Source organism: Diceros bicornis, chromosome 19 (assembly GCF_020826845.1).
Source record: "Diceros bicornis minor isolate mBicDic1 chromosome 19, mDicBic1.mat.cur, whole genome shotgun sequence".
Taxonomy (NCBI): Eukaryota; Metazoa; Chordata; class Mammalia; order Perissodactyla; family Rhinocerotidae; genus Diceros; species Diceros bicornis.
This window is the reverse complement of record NC_080758.1, coordinates 27,731,800-27,758,095: the sequence shown is the minus strand read 5'-3', so window position 1 is coordinate 27,758,095 and position 26,296 is coordinate 27,731,800. Positions and strand designations below refer to the sequence as shown.

The following is a 26,296-nucleotide window of genomic DNA, read 5'->3' as shown; positions in this document are numbered from 1 at the left end:
CTTTCCCAATTAGTGTGGAGCCGAGCATTCTGGGCTTTGTAGTAATTTCTTTACTAGAATTGTTCCAATGGGCTCACGCAATGCATGAGACTACATTTCCCAGGAGCCTCCCTGGCCGGTTGTTTGCTTGTACCTCACACTGACTTCCGGCGTCGGTGCGCTCTCTAGGGCCAATCGGGAGGCTGGGATTGCCCATTTCCGGCACCCTGATTGGTGCATTCGACTAGAGCGCCTGGTTTCAAATTTTCAACGGTACTGAATGAATCCCGCGGCGGGTCTTGCGGGCGTTCAGTTGTCAGAGCTGAGGTGAGGTGAGCCGTGGGGAGAAACTGGGAGCAGCTGGGGCGCGGGCTGTCTGTCTCTAATTTTTGAACGGCTAGAGGTCGCCTCCAAGCCCCTAGCGCGGTTCGCGCCTCTAGGCCTGGGCTTCTCTGGAGGTTGGGACGCCGTCCTGGCGGGGCGGAGGGGGAGCCGGGCTTTGGGCCACTGTTCTCTCCGTGACAGGATTTTCCCCTGAATTCTTTCGGGAACGGGTCTAGCGGGCTGCGTCTGGAGGTAGAGGCAGAGGCCGGCCGTGGGAAATAGGGGGAAGAAGGAGTTGCGGGAGGCTGTAGGCTGATAACAACCGTGACGACAGTTATTACCACGCACGCGTGAACTGAGCACTCTGCGTGCGTTTTCTCATTTAATTTTCGCACCAAGCCAATGAAGGAGGTGCTATTCCTAGGCCTCTTTATGGAAGAGGAAACCGAAGCCCGCAGTCCGGATACATTGCGAGAAATGGGTGAAACGGTAGCCCCGCCCTCAAGAAGTGCGGCGTTTGTGGGGGGAAAACAGATGCAGTCACAAACAACTACATTTTAGAACTACTGTGTAAGAGAGGTAAATGAGGTGGAGTGAGAACGTAATTGAGGGAGAGTAGTTCCGCTTGGAGTTGTCTTTCTATTTGGGGTTTTAAATTCATTCTGTTTTATCCGTGTCTACTCAGCCGTTCCCTTTTGTATGGAATCACTAGGTATTATTGCCTAATTTCCTATCCTAGAACATTTATAGATTGGAGGGGAAGGAAAAGTGTAAATCAGGTTATAATATTGTAGGATTGTTTTACTCCCCCTATTTTCCTGATATACGTTTTTTTTTCCTTCCGTGCAGTTTTCTAGTACAGTAAGTTAAGTACCAAGGACTTCCCCCAGATTAGTCCTGCTCAGGACAAGACAGCATCTGAGTGTTCTACTGATTTTCTTTAAGATCATCGCTTGGTGTACTTCCAGGTTCAGCCTTGTCTTGACATCTTGGTTTTTCTTCGAATTTGTCTCATCTGATGTCAAAAATCGAACTGTTTGCTGCTATAATAAAGATATTCTTGTGTTGTAGCCTCAGTGGATCACACCCCTTGTTAAGCCACCCCTAAATCGAACTTGAGTGCCCTTGGTTGCTTTGGAGGAGTACTGTTGGGTGTGTCAGTTCAGTATGGTCACTCTTGGGATCAAAATTATCGTGGCCCCCGGCTTACTTTGCTAATTAATTGACCTTTGAGGGTGTAGTGTGAGCTGAGATTGGTGTTAGATACTGTGGGTATACAGGTGTATGATGTACTCAAGGGTTTTCTGGTATGCTTGAGGACAAAAGACTGATTGAAATCGACAAGTGACAATCAGAACAAGACATGACAGCATCTGAGTGCTCTACTGTTTTGTAAGTGCCCTGGCAGTTCAGAGGTGAGGGAGATCAATGAGGCTTAAAATGGGCAAGGGTGGCTTTGTGAAGCAGGTGGGACACATATTGGCTCTTGATAAGCAGAGTTTGGTGAGAAAGGGACTAGAACAGTCCTGGTGCACAGAAATCACCCACTAAATATCTGTTGAATTGGATAGGCGGGAGGCATTATCTAAATTGACTATGAAATTGCAGGTATGGAAAACGATTTCTTCAACTAGATTGGTAAATTTGTTTAAACTTTAAAATTATTTAAATAAAATAGGGTTGTTTTGGCCAGGCTTATACTTAAGTCTGTGTATTCCAACTTTAATAAAGTTTATTTACCCTACAGTTGCAATTAAGCTTCTCCAGGAGACAGGATTATGTGGGAAGGTCCTTCATTTCTTGTTTGGGTACCAGGAGAGGTTCAGAGTTCTTCTATATCCCCTATATATTTTTTTCTTCAGCATTTCCTGGGTCTCTTTTTTTCACTTTGTGAAAAAAGTATAGATAACTGGAAGGGGTTCTGTTTTTGTTTGTTTGCATAGAGAAACTTGATTAAGGGGATTAAGATTAGTGAGGAAGCTATAAAATTGTATGTGGGAGCTTACTTCAGAAATTTTTTTTTAATGCAATTTCTACTTTTTTAAATTAAAAAAAGATAGTAAAAGTTTTTTTCATATTTTAAGTGTGCCTACTATTTGTCCTGATGTTTGAATAGGATAGAAGTGCACACTACCACCGTTGGTGTCAGTCTTTCTAAATTTGCAGGTTTTGAAAAGGTTACTTTAAAGTGGAATTATGTAATATCAAAGACACCAGGAGACAGCAAATGTACACTAAGAACATTTTTACACTGATGAAACAACAATCTGTTAAGAAGTTTGGCATTTAGGGGGAGCCACACTATTTAGACCTTAGCTCTCAGAAGCATTCTTTGGTTTTGAGGGTGGGTATCCTTGGTCTTCTCTAGCCCCTTCCTGTTCTCTGTTAACCTTTTTAATTACAGAGAACTTGAACCTGTTTCATCACCTTTCTGCTTCTTCCAGTTTCTTGATAAGAAGCACTCACTAGACTTCAAGATTTCAGAAGAGCGGTGACAGAGTATATTGTAACTTTGAGTCAAGCCTGTAGTGAGGTGGACTGGCAGACCGATTAAACTAGAGGTAAGGCTGTGTCCACAGTAAATTACATTAAAAAGGAATAAGGAAACATTAATATTAATCTATCAGCTTCAAAAGTGTTTAAATAACTTTAACATCTTTATAAAGTAACACATATTTTTGGAAGAAATTTATTTAATATGGAAAAGCAAAAAAATAGTATTACCCACTATCCCACCTCTCAGACAAACTATGGGTAATATTCTGATAGATTTCTTTCCAATTTTTTTCTGTGCCTGTATTTATTTTAAAAATCATACACTAAAAACCTTTTTTTTCATTTAATAGATTATGAACATTTTTTTCATGTCATTAAAATTTTCTACAACATAATTTTATGGTCTTAAGGTATTCTATTATATGGTTCTACCATAGTATTTTACCACTGGTAAAAAAAAGAATGTATATTTTTAAGACTTTTGATACATAATGCCAAATTGCCTCAAGGGAAAATTATGCTGATTTATATAAGAGTGTATATTCACACAAGCACAAATATATATATTTAAAATATGTAATATGTTTACATGGTGCAAAAATAAAAATTATGTAAAAAGATCTATAGTTAAAAATCTTCCAACCCTGTCACTGTCCACCTCACTCCCTACCACCCCATAGTAATCACTTTTTTAGGTTCTTGGGTTTGTGTGTGTGTGCCTATTTCCCAAAACAGATACATTTTGAAGGATATAAATTTCTACAAGACTGATTGATTGAGATTTGAGTAGGATTGTACCTCTTGCAGCCCCACTGTCAACCCTTACAAACTTTTTCAGCTTTTTACTAATGGAACATCAGAATGCTTTGATATTGTACAAAGATTTCCTTTTAGTAATCTACAAAGATCTGTGTCATTATTTGACCTGGAGGTAAAGAGCATGATTGATTTCTATCCAGGTCCTATTAGTCATATAAGACTGGATTGTGGTTTATAGAGTTCTATGGACAAATTAAATGAAGCAGAACTGAGTTTGTAATCTTTGAAAAAGAGTAATATGAAACTTGCTAGTTTGGGAGAGAAATGATAGAAAATATATTTGCTTGAGGTTTCTGGACAGTGATGAATTAGAACAAGTGTCCATGTGTCCTGTGCTGACTTCTGAGTGCTTGGACAGTGAGGGATTGTCATTGGATTTTAAATTGACCCAATTTTGGAAGCTTCATAGATCTGTTTCTGTAAACAGATCCAATTTCCACATGGAAGTTAGCAAACATAAATGTGGAAACACACAGTCCATTAACTTCCTTCTGACTTAGTTTGTGACTTTGATTAACAGTTAAAATTGCATGCTGGATTATCTAGCCATTTACTGACTCCTGCTAATCTCTTATGTACAAAAAAAAAAAAAAAAAAGTAGGTGTTTTCTCCCTGGGTAAGATGAAAATAACTCAACTCGATTTACCTTGTGGTTCTGTAACAGGATCTTCTATCCCTTGTAAAAGTAGAAGATGGTGTCCCTGGGGAAATGGCACTGCTAGGATGGGACTATCTTAACTGACTACACTTCTAGTTAATAAAGTCTTCACTTAACTCTGTTTATTCTCTTACATTACCAATTGTTTAACTCATGATTTTTCCTCGAATAGAAATAGGCAAGACACAGCTCACAAGCTGGATAGTGAGGTGCTTGAGAACATCTACCACACCAATGTCTTTGTTTTGCTTAGGAGCTGCTAGTCCACTGCTTCAGCCCTGCTTAGAATGCACCCTATTGCAGCTCCCCCCCTCCCCGAACCTGTACCTTATGATTTATAGAGCTTGTCACGGCTAGTTATTTTTGGTTTGAGAGTGAAGAGACACAGGGGACAATGGAGGTTAATTTCAGATGAAGGTAGAAACAGGTTGCATTGCTTCTTCTGCAGTCTTCCTCAATTGCGTACTCTTCCCCCATTCGTTTTCCCTTTCCATTGATCTCTTCCCCTAGAAAAAGTCAACATTCATTGTTAGCCTGTAGAACTCTGCAGGTCTGTCTGTATCTTTAAGGTGTCACTTCCACCAGGAAGCCTTCTCTGACCCTCCTTTACCCTGTTCCCCTTCTCTGCGCTTCCATAGTGCCCTTTGCTTATCCCCCTTATAGGAAGGATCATCCTCTATCATAATTTTCTGTATTCTCCATTCAATTGTGTGTCTCTTAAGAGACGGGATTTATATATATCCCTTCAGTCTTTGTTTTTGGAAACAAAAATGAGCTATGTGATATGGTGGATGGCACTTAATAGGCAGTTTTAAAAGGAACCTAACTAGTTCATAGCATATGAGAGAGGCTTTTTCCTCAGGTCCATTGTAGGATTATTGGTCAGAAAGAACTATTTCTTCACTCAGAACATTTCCAGTTTTTTTAGGAGTCTGAAGCTGTGGCGGATTCAGATAATTCTGAAATGTGAAGCTGATTCTCTTTCTTGGCAGCTTAATCTGTTTGGGGGAATGTGTTTGACGCATGTGCTTTTTTTTTTTTTTTTTTTTTTTTTTTTTTTAGTGAGACCTGTTGACAGAAATTCAATCTTGATTAAGGGGTGCAGGAAGGCATCCAGTTCCCACCATGCTGGGGCTCTCTCATTTAAATGGTTGGCTTTGGCCCTGGCCTATTGCATTTCCCATTAGGCCTTGTGCTCTTTAATTTTTGAAGGTTTCACATCCTAATATTGATTATTTGTGGGAGAGGCAGTGTGGTGAAACTGGCATAACCCAGCAGTTACTTTTGGTTTTGTTCAGGTGTATGTGCTATCCACCCTTTACTGAGCAGAGTCAGACTTCTCAGTGGGTCTGTATTTATTTATTTATTTGTTCCTTTTTTTGGGGGGTCCGGGAGGGGGAATGGTTTCCTGAGTTGGCCATACGAGGCCAAAAGAACAGCTCAAAAGAAGCTTTTTTAAAAAGAGTTCATGTTAGAAAAATAGTACTTGGTTTTAATGCACCTAAATAAAGATTAGGTGTATTTAGGTTTGAGCTCCTTGCCTTTTAACCCCCACCAATCAAATGCAGTCCTAGACCTCAGAGGACATACCTCCTTTGATACTTGAATACCCTCTTCATAGTCTCTTCTACTCTAGAATATCCACTAAGAGGTTCAGACTAACCTCCATCTTATATATAGCAAAAACTTTATATGCAAGAGTACAAATTTAAAAAAAGAGAAATTAAGGGGTAATGTTTTACTTTATGGGACAATTGAGCTCAGAGCTTTCTTAGTATATTTAGAATAGAGTTTTTAATTTTCCAAAGTGTTCTTTATGAACAACTTTATGAACAACTAAAAACAACGTAGTTTTTGTGTACAGCAGAGTTTATTTTTGCATTTTTCTAATAGGTTCGTATGATTTGGTTATCTACGTCATTTTTTTTTTTTCCTGTGAGGAAGATCAGCCCTGTGCTAACATCTGCCAATCCTCCTCTTTTTTTGCTGAGGAAGACTGGCCCTGGGCTAACATCCGTGCCCATCTTCCTCCACTTTATATGGGATGCCGGCACAGTATGGCTTGCCAAGCGGTGTGTTGGTGCGCGCCCCAGATCCGAACTGGCGAACCCTGGGCCACCGTAGCAGAGCGAGCGCACTTAACCACTTGAGCCACCGGGCCAGCCCCCTACGTCATTTTTGAAGGAATATTATAGGAAAACTCTGTACATTATAGTGATTCCAGATTTTAGAATCCTATAGATCTGGTCTTAAAACTCAACACTGCTACCTACTGGTTGATGATCTTGGAGTAGTTTAACTTCTTGAAGCTTGTATCCTTATTTGTAAAAGGGTGATGATGACATCTACCTTCTATATTGTTAATGCAGTTTATTTTATTTATTTATTTATTTTTTTTGTGAGGAAGATCAGCCCTGAGCTAACATCCATGCTAATCCTCCTTTTTTTGCTGAGGAAGACCAGCTCTGAGCTAACATCTATTGCCAATCCTCCTCCTTTTTTTTTTCCCCCAAAGCCCCAGTAGACAGTTGCATGCCACAGTTGCGCATCCTTCCAGTTGCTGTATATGGGACGCGGCCCCAGCATGGCCAGAGAAGCGGTGCGTCGGTGCGCGCCCAGGATCCGAACCCAGGCTGCCAGTAACCGAGCGCGGGCACCTAACCGCTAAGCCACGGGCCGGCCCTGTTAATGCAGTTTAAATGAGATGATTTATGTGAAGTGTCTGGTAAGGTGCTTGGCCTGTAGTAGACAGTATTTGGAAGTTGTTATAATCTATAAATGGTTTTGTCTCTTGCTTCCTGACATTTGATATTGATCTATATAAATATTTTTAAATAAATATGAGAAGCAGTGGATAGTACAGTCGATAAGAACACACCCTTTAGGGCCTATCTGGGTTCAAATCCTGGCTCTGTTACTTCTTAGCTGCGTGACTGTGAACAAGTAGTAAATCTCTCTTGTGCCTCAGTTTCCTCATCTGTAAAATGAAGATAATAACAGTACTTACTTCATAGGATTATTGTGAGGATTTGGTGAGTTAATACATGTAAAACACTGCCAACAGTGTCTGGCATGTCATAAATACTCAGTAATTAATAGCTATTATTATTGTAACTTCTTTTTAAGTTCATATACGTTTTTATTAAATCAATACCCAGGAACATTTTGTTTTTGTACAGAAACATTAAAAAAGAAAGAGAATGTGTAGCATTTGGGTAAGTGAAGTTAGCAGCCAATTTACAGACATGTATATGAAAGCATTATTTCCAAAAATCAAGAGGTTTAACAATTATTGCTGGGTTATCAAGAATACTTAATAAAAATTCCAGAAAGCCCAGTGACTTCTGGACTGTAAATATAGATTTAGGAGGAAATAAATACTGCTTAACTAGTTCTTTAAGCTGAAAAGATATGCATTTATATAATAAAACATATTCAAAGAATATAAAAGATCACATAGTTAAAAGTCTTCCCCTGACCCAGAACTCCCAGCTCTCTTCCCGGACCCAAATACTGTTAATACTTTTGTGTCTCCTTCCACAGTAGTCTATGTATGTACAAATGTAGATATGAGTATATGTTACCCCTTTCTCTCTTTTTAACGTGAATGAGAGCACGTACTTCTGCATTTTGCTTCTCTCACTTACTAGCTCTTGGAGCTCATTGTGTACATATCATCACATATGCAGTTACCTAATATTAAAGTTACGTAATATTTTATCATATGGTTGTGCCATGTTTATTCAACCCATCTCCTATTGGTGGAATTTGGGTTTTCAGTGTTTTGGCTCATAGACAATGCTATAGTAAACTTGCTTATACTTACATATGCATAAATACATATCTGTAAGATAAATTTCTACATTTGGCAAGATCTATCCAAAAGAAACATGCAAATTGCCCTTCAAAGAGGCTAGCAGTGTAGCTCCATAACTAAAAAAAGAAAGGAGTGTGAGGGGGTTAAATTTGAATACTTTCCAGGTGGTTTTCAGCAGCATGCTTTGGTGGAATCTTGGTTTTTAGGAGGCTAAGTGAAATTGCTGCATGTTACATTCCAGTCTCTTCCCTCCCCCAGCTTTAGTTATCTTCATTACATTCCTGCCTGGGAAGTGTTCCCAGTGACCTGGGTTAGGCATTAAGATCATGGGAATCCAAGATTTTCCCATGTCTTCCAGCATGTTTGTTCACAAGAACAGGAAAACTTCCTCCTTGTAGCAGGGGAATTTTAACTACTGTCAGTCACTGGGGAATCTTTCAGTAAGGAATCTTTGAATACAAGTGTTATCAAGGAGAAGAAAGGTATCGGTAGGTCAAAAGGCAGTGATAATATCTTACAGTAGCATATTTAATGGCACTCAAAATGCCTTGTCATTTGTTTACGGGAAGTAGATAGGCAGAAAGGTAGAGTAACTTGCTTATTGTCATATACATCTAGTAAATGCCAGAGACAGGGCTAGAATTCTGGACTTCTATGTTAGTTGGCATTATTTTTGGCTATAAGTGACAGAAAATGTGACTAAAATGGCTTATACAAAAAGAGAATTACTGTCTGGAGGTTGGTGGTTGCTGATATTTAATCATCAATGATCAGTAGCTCAGTGATGTTAGGGCCAATGTCTCTTACTCTCTTGGCCATCCACTCATGTGTACATAATGGCTGCTATAGCTCTAGCCATTAAATCTGCCTTCAAGGCAAGAAGAAAGGTGAAGGGAAAGGGCAGAAACAAGGGCTGTAGCTGTATCATTAAAGTAAGAGTTTTCCTATGAATCCCTAAGGAGATTCCTACTTCGTTCTCATTGCCCAGAACTGTCCACAGCTACTCTAGAGCTTGCAAGGTGGTGATCTGGGAGGTGACTTTCGTTATAGTGTGCTTCCTACTGTTTTGATGATGCTCAATGAAAAATATTTAATCTTGGCTTGACTTAAGCCATGTGAATCTCTAATTCTCTTTAAACTTATAGTTCATACTATATAATTTAAATGTTGTATACTATTTTATCTTATTTATTGAGTGTGATAGGACTTTAGCTCCTGTCTAGATTTTAAATTCCTTTGTGTCTGAGACAGATCTACTTTTTGTACGACACATAGAGTCTCATCCTTGAATGTTAGTGAGAAAGGAGCTCAGATGTCATCAAGCCCACATTTGATGGGTGGTAGCAAGTGTATAATATGAGTGGACTGCTAATAATAGCTTATTGAGTTAAATTGAATAATGAAAGTAGAAATGGGGGAGAATGAAAAATTTAGACTGAGGATGATAAAGAATCCTCTGTTCAGGGCAAAAGACAATGGAGAATGGATCTACTTAGAAATAAATATAGTACTATTTTCTATGCAAATAGATCCTTAACTACATCAACATACTTCTCTAATTCACAGAGTGAGAGGGCAGAACGATGTGGAGAGAACATTGTACTGAAGTCAGGAGCCTCAGTTCTAGATCTAGTTCTGCCTTGACATAACTGTGTGATATTGGGCAAGTCACTTAATCTCTCTTACCTTCAGCTTCCTCTTCTAGGATAGGGGTAATAATTGCTGCTTTACAGGATTGTTGAGAGTATTGGAAATAGTATGTATTTAGTACTTCATGGCACCTGGCACATATGAGCATCTTTGGTAACTGTTTTTACCGTGATCATTAGTATTATTGTTGTATGATCTTGGAGGACACTTTTTGCTTTAATTAATACTTATCTATAAACTGCAAAAGTTAGATATTATCTAAGATTCCTCCCAATTCCAAAAATGTCATGTTTCTATGCCAAGTACCTCAATTAGGGCATTGTTATAAAGGTATCTATGGAGTTCTGGCAGCAGTGAGTGAGTCCATAGGCGAGGCCATGGGAAGATGAAGTTCTCTGATGTACAGGTTGATGTCACTATGTAAACCAAATATTTGTTAGAACTAATGTTTCTGAGGCACTGAAGTGCCTTCTGAATTACCCCAGTCCACTGAGAGAAGGTAATGAAATGGTGGCCAAACCACTGAGCAGCAAAAAGGTTGAGTGTAACTAATCTCATGATTCAGAGTGTAGGTATAGTGGTATAATACAGAGAAAATGAGCACTGAGGACTGTTAGTGCCCAGAATTAGTGGAGGTTTGGGGAAGTGGCACACCTCTCTGGTAATGTAAGTGGGTATTACTCTTTTTCTGAGGAACATTTTCACAGTATGTATCAAGAGCCAGCAATTCCATCTTTAAGAATTTATCTTAAGGGAAGAATTATGGATGTTTACAGAAATTGAGCTACAAGAATATTATTCTGGAGGCCGGCCCCCTGGCGTAGCGGTTAAGTGCGCGCGCTCCGCTGCTGGCAGCCCGGGTTCTGATCCCGGGAGCGCACGGACGCACTGCTTGTCAGGCCATGCTGTGGCGGCGTCCCATATAAAGTGGAGGAAGATAGGCCCAGATGTTAGCCCAGGGCCAGTCTTCCTCAGCAAAAAGAGGAGGATTGGCGTGGATGTTAGCTCAGGGCTGATCTTCCTCACAAAAAAAAAATAGAATATTATTCTGGTTGTATCTTAAAAATATTGGGAAAAGCTTAAAAATAAGGGATAAATAAATTATGATACAGCCATCAATTGATGATATATCTATATTTATTGACACGGGAAATGCTCACAATGTGTGAAGTTGATTCAAAATGTCAATGATCCCATTTAAAAAAAAAGTTTGTATGTGTATATATATACAGAGAGAGGGAGAGAGTCTGGAATAGTGTGGCATTGTGGATTACTATTTTTTTTATAAAAGCTTTTTGTGATCTAATTTTTTTAAAGAGCATGTATTTTTTATAATAAAATAAGAGCTTAAAGAAAGGTACATAATTTAATAAACATGTATGCAAGTGATTACTGGTATCTACTTCTCTTCCAAGATAGAGAATACTTTAAGTACATGTCGTTCCCTGGATGAAGACAAATGGCTCATTGGGTTTCATAGAGAAATTATTTGCCAGGGAGTGTGGCCTCTAGGCTATTTTTCAGACTACTTCCAGCTGTTTTCTTAACCATACAGTGCTGGAGTGGAGGCTGACTTTATATTTTTTTATTTTATTTTTTTTGTGTGTGAGGAAGATTGGCCCTGAGCTAACATCTGCCAATCCTCCTCTTTTTTTGCTGAGGAAGCCTGGCCCTGGGCTAACATCTGTGTCTATCTTCCTCCACTTTATATGGGAGGCTGCCACAGCATGGCTTGACAAGCTGTGCGTCGGTGCGCGCCCAGGATCGAACCGGCGAACCCTGGGCCGCCGCAGCAGAGCGCGCGCACTTAACCGCTTGTGCCACTGGGCCGGCCCCTGGAGGCTGACTTTAAATCTACACAGATTTCCACAGGACAGAGTGTAGAACTTTGTACACAGGAGTAGGGATGAGCCCATATCTTTGACTTATTCCTTTTACCTAATCATGTGCTGCCTTTTATGCATTTTTTAAAGTCTTTTTCTTCATGTCCAGGAATAGTATTTCTATGAAAATATTTCTAAGGAAAGAAAACCTGTACTTGGCAAAACTGTATTGAGCTCTTACTATGTATGAGAGACTGTTCTAAGCACCTTGATGGATGAGGTATACACAAGTGAGTAAAATCCATCCTTGTCCTCAGGAACTTGCAGTGTACTGGGAGAGACATCTGCATAGGTTAACTCATATAAAATTGGATGGTAAACAAAGCACTATGGCTTTGGAGAGGTAACAATTATGTATGATAGGTGGGAATTGGAAAGAGTTTATAGAGAGCTGAATTGAATGATGAGTAAGATTTTGGTTGGTAGGTATAAAATTTAATGGTGTGTTTCAGAAATTGGGTAATTCAGGGCAGAGAGAGAGTAAATTGGATGTGGGGGAGGCTAGAGATGAGAAAACAGTAGATTGAGGGAAAATAATGAATGTAAAACATCTAGCACAGGGCATGACCTGTTGTAGGTACTCATCAAACTTTGCCTCTTTCTAATTCCAGCATATTTACCTCAAGAGGTGTCTTCAAGTTACCAAAAAAGAAAGGTTAACTTTTGTTTGATTTGAAAAGTAAGACATATCATCCAAGTGATTTTCAGAATTGCAAATGTGGTAGTCAAAGCAAGGTAATTGCTAGAGAATCAGTACGTTAGATTAATGTGCAGCCAAGTTTCTGAACCACTTCTTTCCTTAGAAGGTGACCTGTTGAGAAAAGTGACACGAATACTGGGAAAAACCTGCTCTTGTGCACCAAGAGGGGGCACGATGTCACAAGTTAAAACCTCTTATTCCTATGATGCTCCCATGGACTTCATCAATTTTACATCTTTGGATGATGAGGAAGATACCCAAAACGTAGATTCTTGGTTTGGTAAGTGTGTGCTTTCTCTGGCCATTTTAAGGGTTAGTGGCTTGCTTTGTTCTGAGGACCTTTCAAAAAATAGGAGTTGCAAGAAAATAACTAAAGTATAAATTCCTTCCTGCACCAAGATACTTTGTCATCCATGATAAGATAGAAATAATTGAAATGCCCAGTATTTTGGGAATGGACTGTCAGTACAAATCAATGTTATTTTGCAGTTAAGAATAACAAATATTTAAGCTTTAGGGACATATGGGAAAATCCAGATGAAACTAAGTTAAGTGAAATTCTAGGACTCAAAGCATGTCTGTAATGATGACAGTCACATAAAAACTTGCTCTACTGTCATTGGGCATAGAATATAATATTACAGCTAGGATATTGACATTGATACAATTCACCAGTCTTACTCAGATTTCCCCAGTTTCACTTGTACTCATTTTTGTTTATGTGTATTAAGTTTATGCAATTTTATCACCTGTGTAGGTTCGTGTATCCACCACCACAGTCAACATATCGAACAGTTCTAACGTCACAAGGATCCTAGTGTTGCCCTTTTATAACTACACTCACCTCCCTCTTGCTACATCTCTCCAATTCATTTTTAAATGGAGGGATTATGCTACTCTTAACTCAATCCCCAAACAGAGATAGGATTGCCTGATGTTGGGTCATGTAATATGGCACAAACCCTGACACCAGGCCAACAATAAATGAGGATGTGATTATGTTTTTATATTACTTTGGAATAATACGTGAGACCAGTGGTATGTCAGGCTAGTAGTTGCTGGAGCCCCTTCATTTTATTCTTTCTCATGTCCTTATCCTCCTTATTAAGAGAAATCCATATGTGATGGGGGACAAAAATGAGTTCATTGCAGCTGCACTTATCACTTATAGTACAGTGTCCAAATGTGATGGCCTATGCCATTCTCTTGGAAAAGGACTTTAATGTTGTCCAGTGGGGATCCTGAGAGGAGGTGTCTGTTGGAAGTGGCATGGGAGAAAGAGTGGGTAAGAGGGCCAACTGCCCTATAGGAGTCTTCCCCATGCCCCTGCTTCACTGAAACCCTGAGGAAAAGGCTGGGTTGTCTGACTACCTCTTTTTCTATGGTTTTTAAAACTAAAAAAGGAAATACAGTGGTCCCCTCTTATCCCTGAGGAATATTTTCCTTGTTGATTATTTAGATGATGATGCTCTTCTTCACAGAGGAGAAGGCTGTATACATATATATATTAACAACAATAACTTCTCTTTGGCATATCCAAATTGCCAGCATCACTACTCTTGTGCTTTGGGGCCATTATTAGGTAAAATAAGGGTTACTTGAGCACAAGCACTGCGATACCATGACAGATTTGATAACTGAGGCAGCGTATACAGAGTGGATACACTGGACAAAGGGATGATTCATGTCCTGGGCAGGACAGCAGAACTGTGCAAGATTTCATCATGCTTTTCAGAAGAGCACACAATTTAAAACTTATGATTATTTATTTCTGGAATTTTCCATTTAATATTTTTGAACTACGGTTGACTGCAGGTAACTGAGACCGTGGAAAGTGAAACCATAGATAAGGGGGGACTATTGTATTAGTATAACAATACTATTCAAGTTTGGAAGAAAAAAATTAATCCCACTATTTTTTCAAAACCACCTTAGTTCTAATATATTACTTTCTAGTTTTCTTCCAAATAATCACATCTTTTTACACAGTTGCTATCAGTGTACATGCACAGTGTTATTCCTGGGGCTCACTGCATTTCTGAAGCTTCTATCAGTAGGCTATTGGTAGAACAGACATTTCAGTGCTTTGCTCTGACTTTCGGGCACAGCAGAACCTAAGATATAATTCCTTGAGAGAGCCTAGTTCTACTCCATCCTCACACACCCCACACTCCCCTCTCACCACGCTAGCTGAGAAAGAACCTCACCTCAAATAGACTATAAGATGTCACTCATAAGTCCTGTAGATCTTGGTGGCTACAGTTTGATTTAAGAGGAACATGATGTATTTAGGTGGTGGATAAGGTCAGTTCATGCTTGTATTGTCCTAAATGTGTATCAGGCAAAGATAAGGAGCTATTCACAATGCAGAATCTGCACTTCTCCTCCTTTTCTCTAATACATTGTTCAGTGTTGCCAGTGTTTTAGTGATAGTTTTTACAGTCTCTATCTCTGTTGTATAATGTGTACTCAGTTCCTTTTGATCATTTTAACTTTGCTTGTACTTGCCAAATGAGTTGGAAGTGTACTTGGTAGGGGGCTTTAGGCTGCGTTTTAAGTGCATGGCCCTGATTTATTTTGCTTTCTTGCTGATTGTTTAGATGACAATGCTCTTACCTTTTCACAGAGGAGAAGGCCAATTTGGAGAATACATTTCCTGGGAAGAATGGGGCAAGAGGGCTTTTTCAGGGCAAAACTCCGCTGAGGAAGGCTAATCCTCAGCAAGCTATTGTCACACCTCTGAGACCAGGTAAGAAAGAATATCTTAGCAAAAAGCTTCTTGGCAGAATGATGGAGTTAGGAGCCTGCCTGAGGGATCTGAGGAATTACCTAAATGCTGTATCCCTTCGTTTATTATTGGTAAAATGGGCTAATTTATTTCATGGTGTAGGTGAAACTAATGATGTACTACACTTTTGTTTTTTAATGTCTTGGAACTTAAGCTAACATAGAATTTTATTGCCAGAAACAGAACTGTTTTCTTTTTATGACAAGATTTAATGTAACCTAACCAGGTCTGGCTGGGAAACAAAATAGCAGGAGAGAAGAATGTACTGCTTGCCATTGTACAAGAGTTCTTTGAGTCATGTACCTGATTTTAAAAGATAATGACATTTAAACTGGTGGTTACTAAATCTGCAGAATATTGTCTATTTGGTCAGAACAAAAGAAGCATTCTTTAAGAGGTCATAAATCCTTGAAAATGATTTTTTTCTTGAAATAACAGCTGTGTTTATATATAACTCACATATACAATTCACCTGAAGTGTACATTTCAGTGTTTTTTATAGTGTATTCATAGAGTTGTTGTGCAACCACCACTACAATCAATTTAGAGCATTTTAAAATTACTCTTATGGGTAAATCTGAAATTGGCCTCAATTACACCATTAACTAGAGGAGCTGTATCAGGAAATAGCTGTATTTTCAGGAAACTTCTCTAGTTTGCAGAGTCTGAGCTGCTAGGCTGACTTTCAAATAATTCATGAGTACAGATGATATCTATTGAATTTAGGCTCTGGACAAGGGCCCTGAACTTTTGCATCCGTCTTTCTTGCACAAGGGATTAGAACTGTGTGGCATGTTTCACTTGACGTGCTTGGAATGCCTGTGGCCTGAGTGCTGTATCCTCAGGTGAATTTCATTAGTTCATTAAGTGCGGCAGATTTTCTGTTGCGTTGATGGTCTTTGTGCTCTTCTTGAATTGAAAAGGGATGTAATGTTACCTAGTTTCTCTGGACCACTTTCAGTTTATGATTGTTTTGGTAACAGTAGGCCCCAGACCAAGAGACCTCTGCTGGGCCCATTATGTGGCAAAGACCATGCACACTGCTTGCATGCATGCCCCTTAGGCACCTCAGAGTCTTTATGTTCTTTCTTATTATACATTCCCACCTGTCTATTAGTGTTGGTCCCTCTGCCTAGAATACCCTTAATCTAACTCAAAAGTTCCTGCTCATCACTCAAGGTCCAAAGTTCCTACTCATCATTCAAGGTCCAGCTCAAATATCCTTTTTTCTCTGATTCCCTTATTTGTGTTCTCAAACCACTTTTCATACCTCTATTTTAATTTCAATTTCCTATTGTGTTCCTAGTTCAAAGAAATAAAATTAATTTTTATATATTGATCTTTTATCCTGCAACCTTCTAAACTCACTTATTAGTTTTAGTAGCTTTTTGGAGTTTCCATCAGATTTCTACACAGATGATCATGTCATCTGCGAATATGCCTTTTATTTCTTTTTCTTGCATATTGTACTGGCTAGAACCTTTAGTAGGATGTTGGATAGGAGTGGAAAGAGTAGACATGCTTGTTTCATTCCTGATCTTAGGGTGAAAGCATTCAGGCTTTTACCATTAAGTATGACGTTAACTGTAGCTTTTTTGTAGATACCCTTTATCTGGCTGAGAAAGTTCCCTTCTATTCCTGTTTCGCTGATAATTTTTATCAGTAATGGACGCTGCATTTTGTCAAATGCCTTTTCTGCATATATTGAGATGATTATATGATTTTTTTTTTCCAGTCTGTTAATATGTTGAATTACACTGATTTTCCAATGTTAAGCCAACCTTGCATTTCTGGGATGAACTCCAATTGGTCATGATGGTATTTTTCTTTTTATATATTTTTAGGTTCAGTTTGCTACATTTTTGTTAAGAATGTTTGCATCTATTATTCATGAGTGATATCAGTGTGTAGTTTTCCTTTCTTGTGATGCCTTTGTTTGATTTTGGTAGAGTAATGCTGGCCTTACTCTATAAATATTCCCTTTTCTTCATTTTTCTGGAAGAATTTGTGTAGAATTGATATTATAGCTTTCATAAATGCTTGGTAGAATTCACCAGTGAAGACATTTGGGTCTGGAGGCTTCTTTGTGGGAAGGTTTTTGACTACAAATTCAATTTCTTTCTTTTTCTTTTTTCTTTGTGAGGAAGATCGGCCCTGAGCTAACATCCGTTGCCAATCTTCCTCATTGCTGAGGAAGATTAGCCCTGAGATAACATCTGTGTCCATCTTCCTTTATTTTGTATATGGGATGCCACCATAGCACGGCTTGATGAGCAGTGCGTAGGTCGGCGCCCAGGATCCGAACCTGCAAACCCTCAGGCCACCAAAGCGGGGCATTTGAACTTAACCACTATACCACTGAGCTGGCCCCAAATTCAATGTCTTTAGCAGATATAGATGATCTGTTTCTTCTTGACTGTGCTTTGGTAGTTTGCCTTTCAAGTAATTTGTCCATTTCATCTGAGTTGTTGAATTTATAAGCAAAATTTGTTTATAATGTTTCCTTATTATCCTTTTAATATTTATAGAGTCTGTAGTGGTGTCACCTCTCTCATTTCTGATATTGGTACTCTGTGTCATCTCTATTTATTTTCCTAATCAGTCTGGCTAGAGATTTATCAGTGTTATTAATCTTCTCAAAGAACCAGCTTTTGATTTCATTGATTTTTTTTGTTGTTGTTGTTTTTCTGTGTATGTGTGAGGAAGATTAGCCCTGAGCTAACGTCTGTCGCCAATACTCCTCTTTTTGCTGAGGAAGATTGGCCCTGAGCTAACATCCGTGCCCATCTTCCTGCACTTTATATGGGACGCCGCTACAGCATTGGCTTGACAAGTGGTGCCGTCGTGGGCGCCCAGGATCCGAATTCCCGGCTGCCGCAGTGGAGCACGCGCTCTTAACTGCTATGCCACCGGGCTGGCCCCTGATTTTTGTTTGTTTGTTTGTTTCCTATTTTCCTATTTCATTGGTTTCCGTTCTGATCTTTATTGTTTCCCTTCTTCTACTTACTTTAGGTTTAATATGCCTTTTTTTTTCAGTTTCTTATGGTGACACCTGAAGTCATTGATTTGTGATCTTCTTTTTTAATGTGTTTACTGCTGTAAATTTCCCCCTAAGTACTGCTTTAGTGACATCCCACAAATTTGATATGCTGTTTTCATTTTCATTCCATTCAAAATACTTTTAATTTCTCTTTTGAGATCTTCTTTGATCTCCGTGACTTATTTATCTACTAGTTGCAAGTTACCTATGTGTTATTTAGAAATGTATTTAATTTCCAAATATTTGGGGAGGGGATTCCAGAAATCTTTTCTGTTAGTGATTTCTTGAGGGATTTAATTCCATTGTGGTCAAAGACCGTGCTTCTGTGACTTGAATCCTTTTAAATGTATTGAGACTTGTTTTATGGCCCAGATACATAAATATTTAGGTTGCTTTGTCATCTTCATGAATTGACCACTTTACCACTTTGAAATGCTCTTCTTTATCTCTGATAAGATTCTTTGCTCTGAAATCTACTTTGTCTGTTATTAATATAGTCACTCTAGCTTTCTTTTGATTAGTGTTAGCATGATGTGTCTTTTTGTTTTAAGTGCATTTTTTGTAGGCAGTATATAGTTTGGTCTTGCTTTTTTGTTTAATATAATCATCTCTGCCTTTTAATTGGGATAAGTGCCTCTATTGTAGCCTTGACATAATATACTATCATTTTTTTGTTTCTACATCTTTTTCTCCCCTCCATAAAAAAAATTTCTTTAAAGAATGAGCCAAATGATTGTTCTCTGGAATAAATAATGCATGAAATGTGTTTTAATGGCCTGACTTTTCTTCCCCTTTATCTGGTTCGAGTTTTCTTCTTTTATCAAGGCTCAGTTCATAAGCTATACCGTCACATGCTATTTCCTCCATGAAGCCTTTACTTGTTTGTTCCTTTCTCATTGTTCTCATAGCACTTTTTTCTGTTTCTGTATCATGATGGCCATGGTATCATCAGAATACTTTTTGATAAAATATCTCCTACCCCTTCCCACACCTATACCCAGTCTCCTTTCTCAAATGCTGCATCTTTTAACTCTTACTGTTTTGAATTGAACAGGTGGTTATACCCATAATGCCTGATAAAATGACTATATCAGCAATATTTACACTATTATGATTATGTAAATATTGTTCGATGCCAGATCAGTTAGTGTGATGTAACTGTATTCCTTCTCATTTCTGCTTGGTTCGCCTCAGTTCCATTGTCACAACCCCTGGGCCACATAAAGATGATCCTTTCATCAAGGTCAGGTGGATTCTCTTTTCTTTAAACTTCATCAATTACTTAAATTTTTCTCATACTTTAGCTTGCTTCATATTGGACAATGATCCTTGGAAGTTATAACTGCTTTTTTTTTTCAGAGGACATTATTTTTCTTAATATCGTCTTAATATCTTTGCTGCCTTGTTTGCTGGATCTTATGTCTTCTTTCTTGTATTCTTTCATTTGTACTTCATTTTGCAGGAGTACATCCTTAGGGAGCTTCCTAAGATTAGGTACGGCAGAAGAGAACTTGAAGTTCTCGCATGTCTGAAAATGTCTCTGTTCCACCTTCATATACAATTGAAAGTTTGACTTAATATAGAGTTGTAGATTAAAAAATTTTTTTCTTGGCTACTCTGAAGGCATTGTTCTTTCATATTCTATCATTCTGTGTTGCTGATGAGGAGTTCCGCTTATCCTATTTTCTTTACATCTTAGGTAATTTCTTTTTCTCTATGGAAGCTTTCAGAGTTTTATCTTTTTTTTTTTTTTTTAAAGATTTTTTTTTTTAATTTATTTATTTTTTCCCCCCAAAGCCCGAGTAGATAGTTGCGTGTCATAGCTGCACATCCTTCTAGTTGCTGTATGTGGGATGCGGCCTCAGCATGGCCAGAGAAGCAGCGCGTCGGTGCGAGCCCGGGATCCGAACCCGGGTCGCCAGCAGTGGAGCGCACTCACTTAACCACTAAGCCACGGAGCCGGCCCCTTTTTTTTTTTTATTGATGTTTTAATAGTTTATAACATTGTGAAATTTGGGGTTGTACATTTTTGTTTGTCCATCACCGTATACATGTCTCCCTTCACCCTTTGTGCCCACCCCCTACTCCCATTGCCCCTGGTAACCACAATACAGTTTTCTCTGTCCATGTGTTGGTTTATATTCCACATATGAGTGAGATCACACAGTGTTTGTCTTTCTCTTTCTGGCTTATTTCACTTAACATATTACCCTCCAGGCCCATCCATGTTGTTGCAAATGGGACGATTTTGTCTTTTTTTATGGCTGAGTAGTCAGAATTTTATCTTTTTAAAATGTCATGAGGGTGTGTTTGGGATGTTTTTTTCTGAGACGGTTCCTTAGGCTGACAAATAGGCAGGGCCCTGGATACTTCATTTCTGCTTCAACCAAAGTAGCTTTTATAAATCGGTCATCTACATAAGATTTCACTGGAACTAAAGGTTCCACTGCTTAGGAGGGCTATATATATAGACATACACACATACATAAAATTTTCAATCTAGAATTCTGTATTAAGTCATATATATATATATATATAGATGTGTGTCTCATCTCCAACTTATTTCCTTGAGATTTGAGTGCTGACTAGTTTTTGCTGTCCTGCAGTTGACAACACTTACTACAAAGAGGCAGAAAAAGAAAATCTGGTGGAACAATCCATTCCATCAAATGCTTATTCTTCCCTGGAAGTTGAGAGAACTACATCAAAAAACATTCCAGCTCAGCCTCGGAGGTAAGACTGTTTTGGCCTCAAAAGTGGCAGTTATATAAATAATGTTCAAAGAATAGTTACTGAACAGAGCACCTACTAGGTGTCCCATACTGTATTAGACTCTTTATGTTACCTTATTTAATCTTCATAACATTTATGAGTTGTAGGTAATATGCTTAATTTATAGACAATGGCTCAGAGGTACTAAGTTGCTTGCCCAAGGCAAGTTTATTGTAGAGCCAGGATTCAAACTGATCAGTTTGGTTCCAAAGCCCTTGCTCTTTGCACCATCAACATGGGTTGTAATTTTACATTTATTCATGTGGATTTGGACAGATTTTTTTTCCCCATGTTTATAGGTTGTAAGTAAACTTTATAAGGGCAAGTATCATGTATCATATATCACTGGTGCCTAACAGTGTCTGGAAGGAGCAGAAGCTGAAAAAATACTTGATGAATGAACAAATGGATGCATGTGTGGGTTAAGCTGCACCCTTGGCTCTAGTGATCTCGGAACATCTGTCTTTGAATGTTGCATTTTGTGTCAGTATTCTTTTTTTGATAATAAAAACACAGTGTTTGGGAGCTGTCAGTCTTAATATTAGTTGCCTTCAGAAGGCACTAATCAAAAACTTATCTGTTCAAATTAGGGTTTTTAAAATTTTTGCTGTCTAATAATTACCACTCACATAGTGTTTAAATTGCAGGACTGATTATTACCTTATACTTTAATGTCACCCGGAATATCCTCAAGGAAGAGGAATGGCAGAGTATTTATAATATTATTGCTCAGAAGTGATGAAATTATCCTTGCAAAGCCTCATGCTGGCATAAGGGTATCACCTTTTGAGGATGGAATTATGCAAGCTTATCCTAATCTTTTCTGGTAAAGAAGCTAATTTTAATCAAAGAATTCTATGAAATTTCAACCAGCTAGGTATATATCACAGGAGTCTTAAGAGATTGCTCTTGGTTGATTCTATGATTTCTGTTCCATGCTTAGACTGTGAAGTGAGGCCTACAAAAAAGGGGCCCAGTGTCCTATAGATTCCTTCAGAATACAAGAAAGTGTTAGTGTCTTGGCTTCTCCATTTTGTATATGTATATAATTACTAAAATTGTCCCTCATCTTGACTGAATTTTGGAAATAATGGTATGACAGGAAGCTAGCTGCTCTCAGAGTCAGAAGACCTGAATGGTTTTTTGTTTTATTTTGTTTTAAAGGCAGGTGCTTCTACCACTCAAAAACTTCAGTATACTGAGAATAACCATATCTTTTCTATCTCTCAGGCTTATTATAAGAAAGGGACAAATAAGATAATATGTGACAGTACTTTGCAAATGATACTGCATTATGAGAATGCATAATAAGAGGTAAAACATTAGTGCCATTTATCTCAGCTCTCATATTTATCTTAGTCCAAAGATACCTAATCTAGAAAGGAACAGCTGATGGAATAGGAAGTGTGGATAACTGTATAAATTCCCTACTGTTTTATTTTCACATGGTTTCCATGGATAGGCTAAAAGATGGCCAAAACTTCTTTGACACAGAATAGTTAAGTGTCAACAAAGCCTTAGTCTGTAATAATAATTTTTCCATGGAAGTATTGCTTTAGCACAAATATATGTTTTAATTTTTCGAATCTCATCTGCTAGTCATTTCTCCCTCAAGACATCCAGCAAGTCTTCTCTTGACTTTATAACATCATTGTATGTTGAATTTAAGTAATGGTTCAAAATGGTCATTTCTTCATGTGCTTTGCCTTCTTTCTTTCTAATTTTTATGATTCGTAGTCCATTTTTTAAAATTAATAAGTTTATTGGGGTCTAATTTGCATATAGTAAAATGTACAGATCTTGAGTGTATAGTCTGATTCCTTTTGACAAATATATACCACTATGCAACCACAACACCATGATCAAAATACATAGGACATTTCTATCACTTCAGAAAGTTCTCTCGTCCCTACTCTTTTGCAGTCAATCCTTACTGCTCTTTCTACCTTCTCACTCTCCCACCCAGAGGTAACCACTGTTCTGATTTCTGTCACCATAGATTAATTTTGCCTTTTCTAGATATTTTTATAAATGAAATTATATAATATGTACTCTTTTACATTTGACTTCTTTCACTTAGTATGTACTTTTGAGATTCATCCATGTCTCATTGCACGTATTAGTATTTTGTTTCTTTTTGTTGCTGATAATAAATTCTATTGAATAGATATACCATATATATTTAATCCATTCACTGGTTGGTGGACATTTGAGTTGTTTCCAGTTTGGAGCTATTATAAATAAAGCTGCTATGAGTAGTTGCTTATAGGTCTTTGTGAGGACATGTGTTTCTCTTGGGTAAATGCCTAGGAATGGAATCACTGGGCCATACTGTTAAGTTTATGTATATAAGAAACAGCCAGAATGTTTTCCAAAGTGACTGTAACATTATACATTCCGGCTAGCAATATATGAGAGTTTCAGCTGCTCCACATCCTAGCCAACACTTGGTATTACCAGTCTTTTTAATGATATTTCATTGGGTTTTTAATTTGCATTTTTCTGATTACTAAGGATATTGATGACATTTTCATGTGATTATTGGCCATTCATGTATCTGCTGCTTTTTTAGTCTGGCTTCCTGGAGTCTCCCCTGTGCCTGTGAAGTTTAGTGTTCAGCCAAGACTTTGAGTAGAGTTTATACTCAGGTTTAAGTGTTCATCCTCTCTGTGGTTCTCTTGCTTGTGGAGTTTTGCCTTTAAATTTCCAGCTGTTTTGCCAGCCCCAATGTTTGGCTTCTGACACCTCAAGCTAGTAGACTTTAGCTTTGTGCCATTCCTACTATACACACACTGGGGAATACACTTAATAAAAGAAGCAGCAGACTCGCTAGCCTTCCCTAGTGCAGTAATCTTTTAAGGATGGACAACTCACCATGTTCTGCTTGCTTTTTCATTTTACCCCCGGATGCTGGGGGCTAATTTGATGGATTGGAAAACTGCATGGATTTCAGTTACCCCCTAACATACATTGTTTAGCAGCCAAGCAGGAATTTGTGCAGAGTTTTGGCTCCGATTTTGGGTGACATCTTTTCTGTAGCTCTTTCACTTCCAGGATTTTCCTCCTAAATTTCCAGCTGCTGTACTGGCCTTGATTCTATTTTCTGTTATCTTTAGCAAGTGAGACTGGAATTTTCTGCTGCTGGAGCTGCCATGTTTGGGGAACACCTTCAGGCAAAAAAGCTACTAACTCATAATTCTTACCCTTTGCAGTTGCTGTTTATCATGGATACACGTTCCTCTGTTTTCTGCCTGCTTTTGGTCACTTTCTCCAGTGCCTTCAGATAGTCATATTGTTGTATTTTGTCTACATTTTGTAATAAAATGCAGGTAGATTTGCTTGATGAATTCATTCTTCATTACTCCATGTATTTTTTAATGAGTACTTTCTTTTAGAGATTAATATGAAAATATTTGCAGATTAAAGATATGAAGTTTGAGATTTGCTTCAAAATCTAGGGGAGTGGATGGAGGGAAAATTGATACATGATTGGTTGTGAGTTGATAATTTTTGAAGCTGAATGATGAGTACCTGGAAGCTCATTATATTATTCTCTTCATTTTTTAATATGTTTGAAATTCTCCATAATAAAGATTTAAAAATTAGGTACTCTATACAATAGCATAAAAAATTGAAAATATAATAATGTCTTACAGTGTTTAGGACTTTTATACAGGAAGTGTTGAGAGAAATTAAAATCTAAATAAATGGCAGGACATACCATATTCATGGATTAGGAGACTCAGTATTGTAAAGATGTCAGTTCTCTCTAACTGATCTGATTCAGTGCGATACCCATAAAAACCCCAATGGTTTTCATTTGGGACATTGATAAATTAATGCTAAAATTTATACAGAAATACAAAAGTCCAAGAATAGCCAAGATACTTTTCAAATGTCTAGTAGATAACAAGACATATTATAAAGCTACAGTAATTAAAGCTTTGTGGTATTACTCAAGGATGAGTGAGACTAGTGGAATCACATAGTAACTCACTCTCGCCTATATGGACACGGTATATGACAAAAGTGGTACTACAGACCTATGGGGACAGGATTTTTTTTACCCCCTTCAATAAATAATGCTTGGACAATGGATATCCAAATAGAACAACATGAAAATTGGCCCCTACCTCACTCCATATAAAACAGTCAGTTCTAGGGGGATTGTAGATCTAAATGTGAAAGCTAAAACTCATATTAGGAAATATAGGAGAATATATCTTCATGACCTTGGAATAGGGAAAGATTTCTTAAATAAGATACACACAGTTAAAGCACTGACCATAATGGGGATGGGGTTTGATGTATTTGAGCACATTTATCTAATCTAATGATCCTATAAAGAGAGTAATAAGCCTTACCCCATAGTGGGAGAAGATATTTGTAACACATAAGACCTTCAAAGGGCTCATATTCATGGTACATAAAGCATTCTTACTAATAAATTAGAGAAAGATTGACAACTCACTAGAAAACAAGCAAGAGACTTGAACTAGCACTTTATGAAAGAGGATAACCAAATGGCCAGTAAACATGAAAAGTTGCTCAGTCTTACTGGTAATCAGGGAAAAGCAAATTAAAACCACAATGAAGTTCTACTACACACCAACTAATATGGCTAAAATTAAATCATCTGACAACACCAAGTGTTCAGGAGGGTGTAGAACAAAGCAGACTCTAATAAACTTGCCAGTGTAAGCATAAATTGGTACAAGCACTTTGGAAAACACTTCAGTTGACATAACCAATGTCCTATGACCTAGCAATCTTACGACTTAGCATACCCAACAGCCACGTGTGCACATGTGCACCCAGAGACATATAGGAGAATCAACAGTAGACTGGGTAAATAGCGGTACATTCCTACAATAAATGTCATATAGCATTGAAAATCAATGAATTAAAGCTACGTGAATCAGTGTGGTTGAATCTCATAAGCCTAATGTGGAGTGAAATAAACCAGACAGAAAAAAATACTTATAGTAGTCTGATTATGTCATATAAAGTTTTTTGTTTGTTTTTTACTTTCTTTCTAAACTAATGTACCATGTTTATGGAATGCATGTTTATATGGTAAAATGATAAAGAAAAAGTAATGGGGCCGGCCCCGTGGCGTAGTGGTTAAGTGCGTGCACTCCGCTACTGGCGGCCCGAGTTCGGATCCCGGCCGCGCACCAACGCACCGCTTCTCTGGCCCTGCTGAAGCCGCGTCCCACGTACAGCAACTAGAAGGATGTGCAACTGTGGCATACAACTATCTGCTGGGGCTTTGGGGAAAAAAAAGGAGGAGGATTGGCAATAGATGTTAGCTCAGAGCCGGTCTTCCTCAGCAAAAAAAAAGAGGAGGATTAGCACGGATGTTAGCTC

The 26,296-nt window shown here is 38.2% G+C and overlaps 1 protein-coding gene across 7 annotated transcripts in view; it reads left to right on the top strand.

The window, feature by feature from the left end:
- The first annotated feature begins 232 nt into the window (after positions 1 to 232).
- TPX2 (TPX2 microtubule nucleation factor) overlaps positions 233 to 26,296 on the top strand; it is a 50,412-nt gene continuing 24,348 nt past the window's right edge. For 2 of the 7 annotated variants that reach the window (XM_058562981.1, XM_058562974.1), the window contains exons 1-5: positions 233 to 311; positions 2,748 to 2,864; positions 12,430 to 12,606; positions 14,953 to 15,075; positions 20,761 to 20,887. In XM_058562981.1, coding sequence (XP_058418964.1) covers positions 12,501 to 12,606; positions 14,953 to 15,075; positions 20,761 to 20,887 — 356 coding nt within the window. In that variant the 5' untranslated portion in view covers positions 233 to 311; positions 2,748 to 2,864; positions 12,430 to 12,500. Of the gene's footprint in view, positions 312 to 679; positions 883 to 2,747; positions 2,865 to 12,429; positions 12,607 to 14,952; positions 15,076 to 20,760; positions 20,888 to 26,296 lie in introns of those variants that run through there. The other 5 variants (XM_058562977.1, XM_058562975.1, XM_058562976.1 and 2 more) reach the window with 5 other exon arrangements.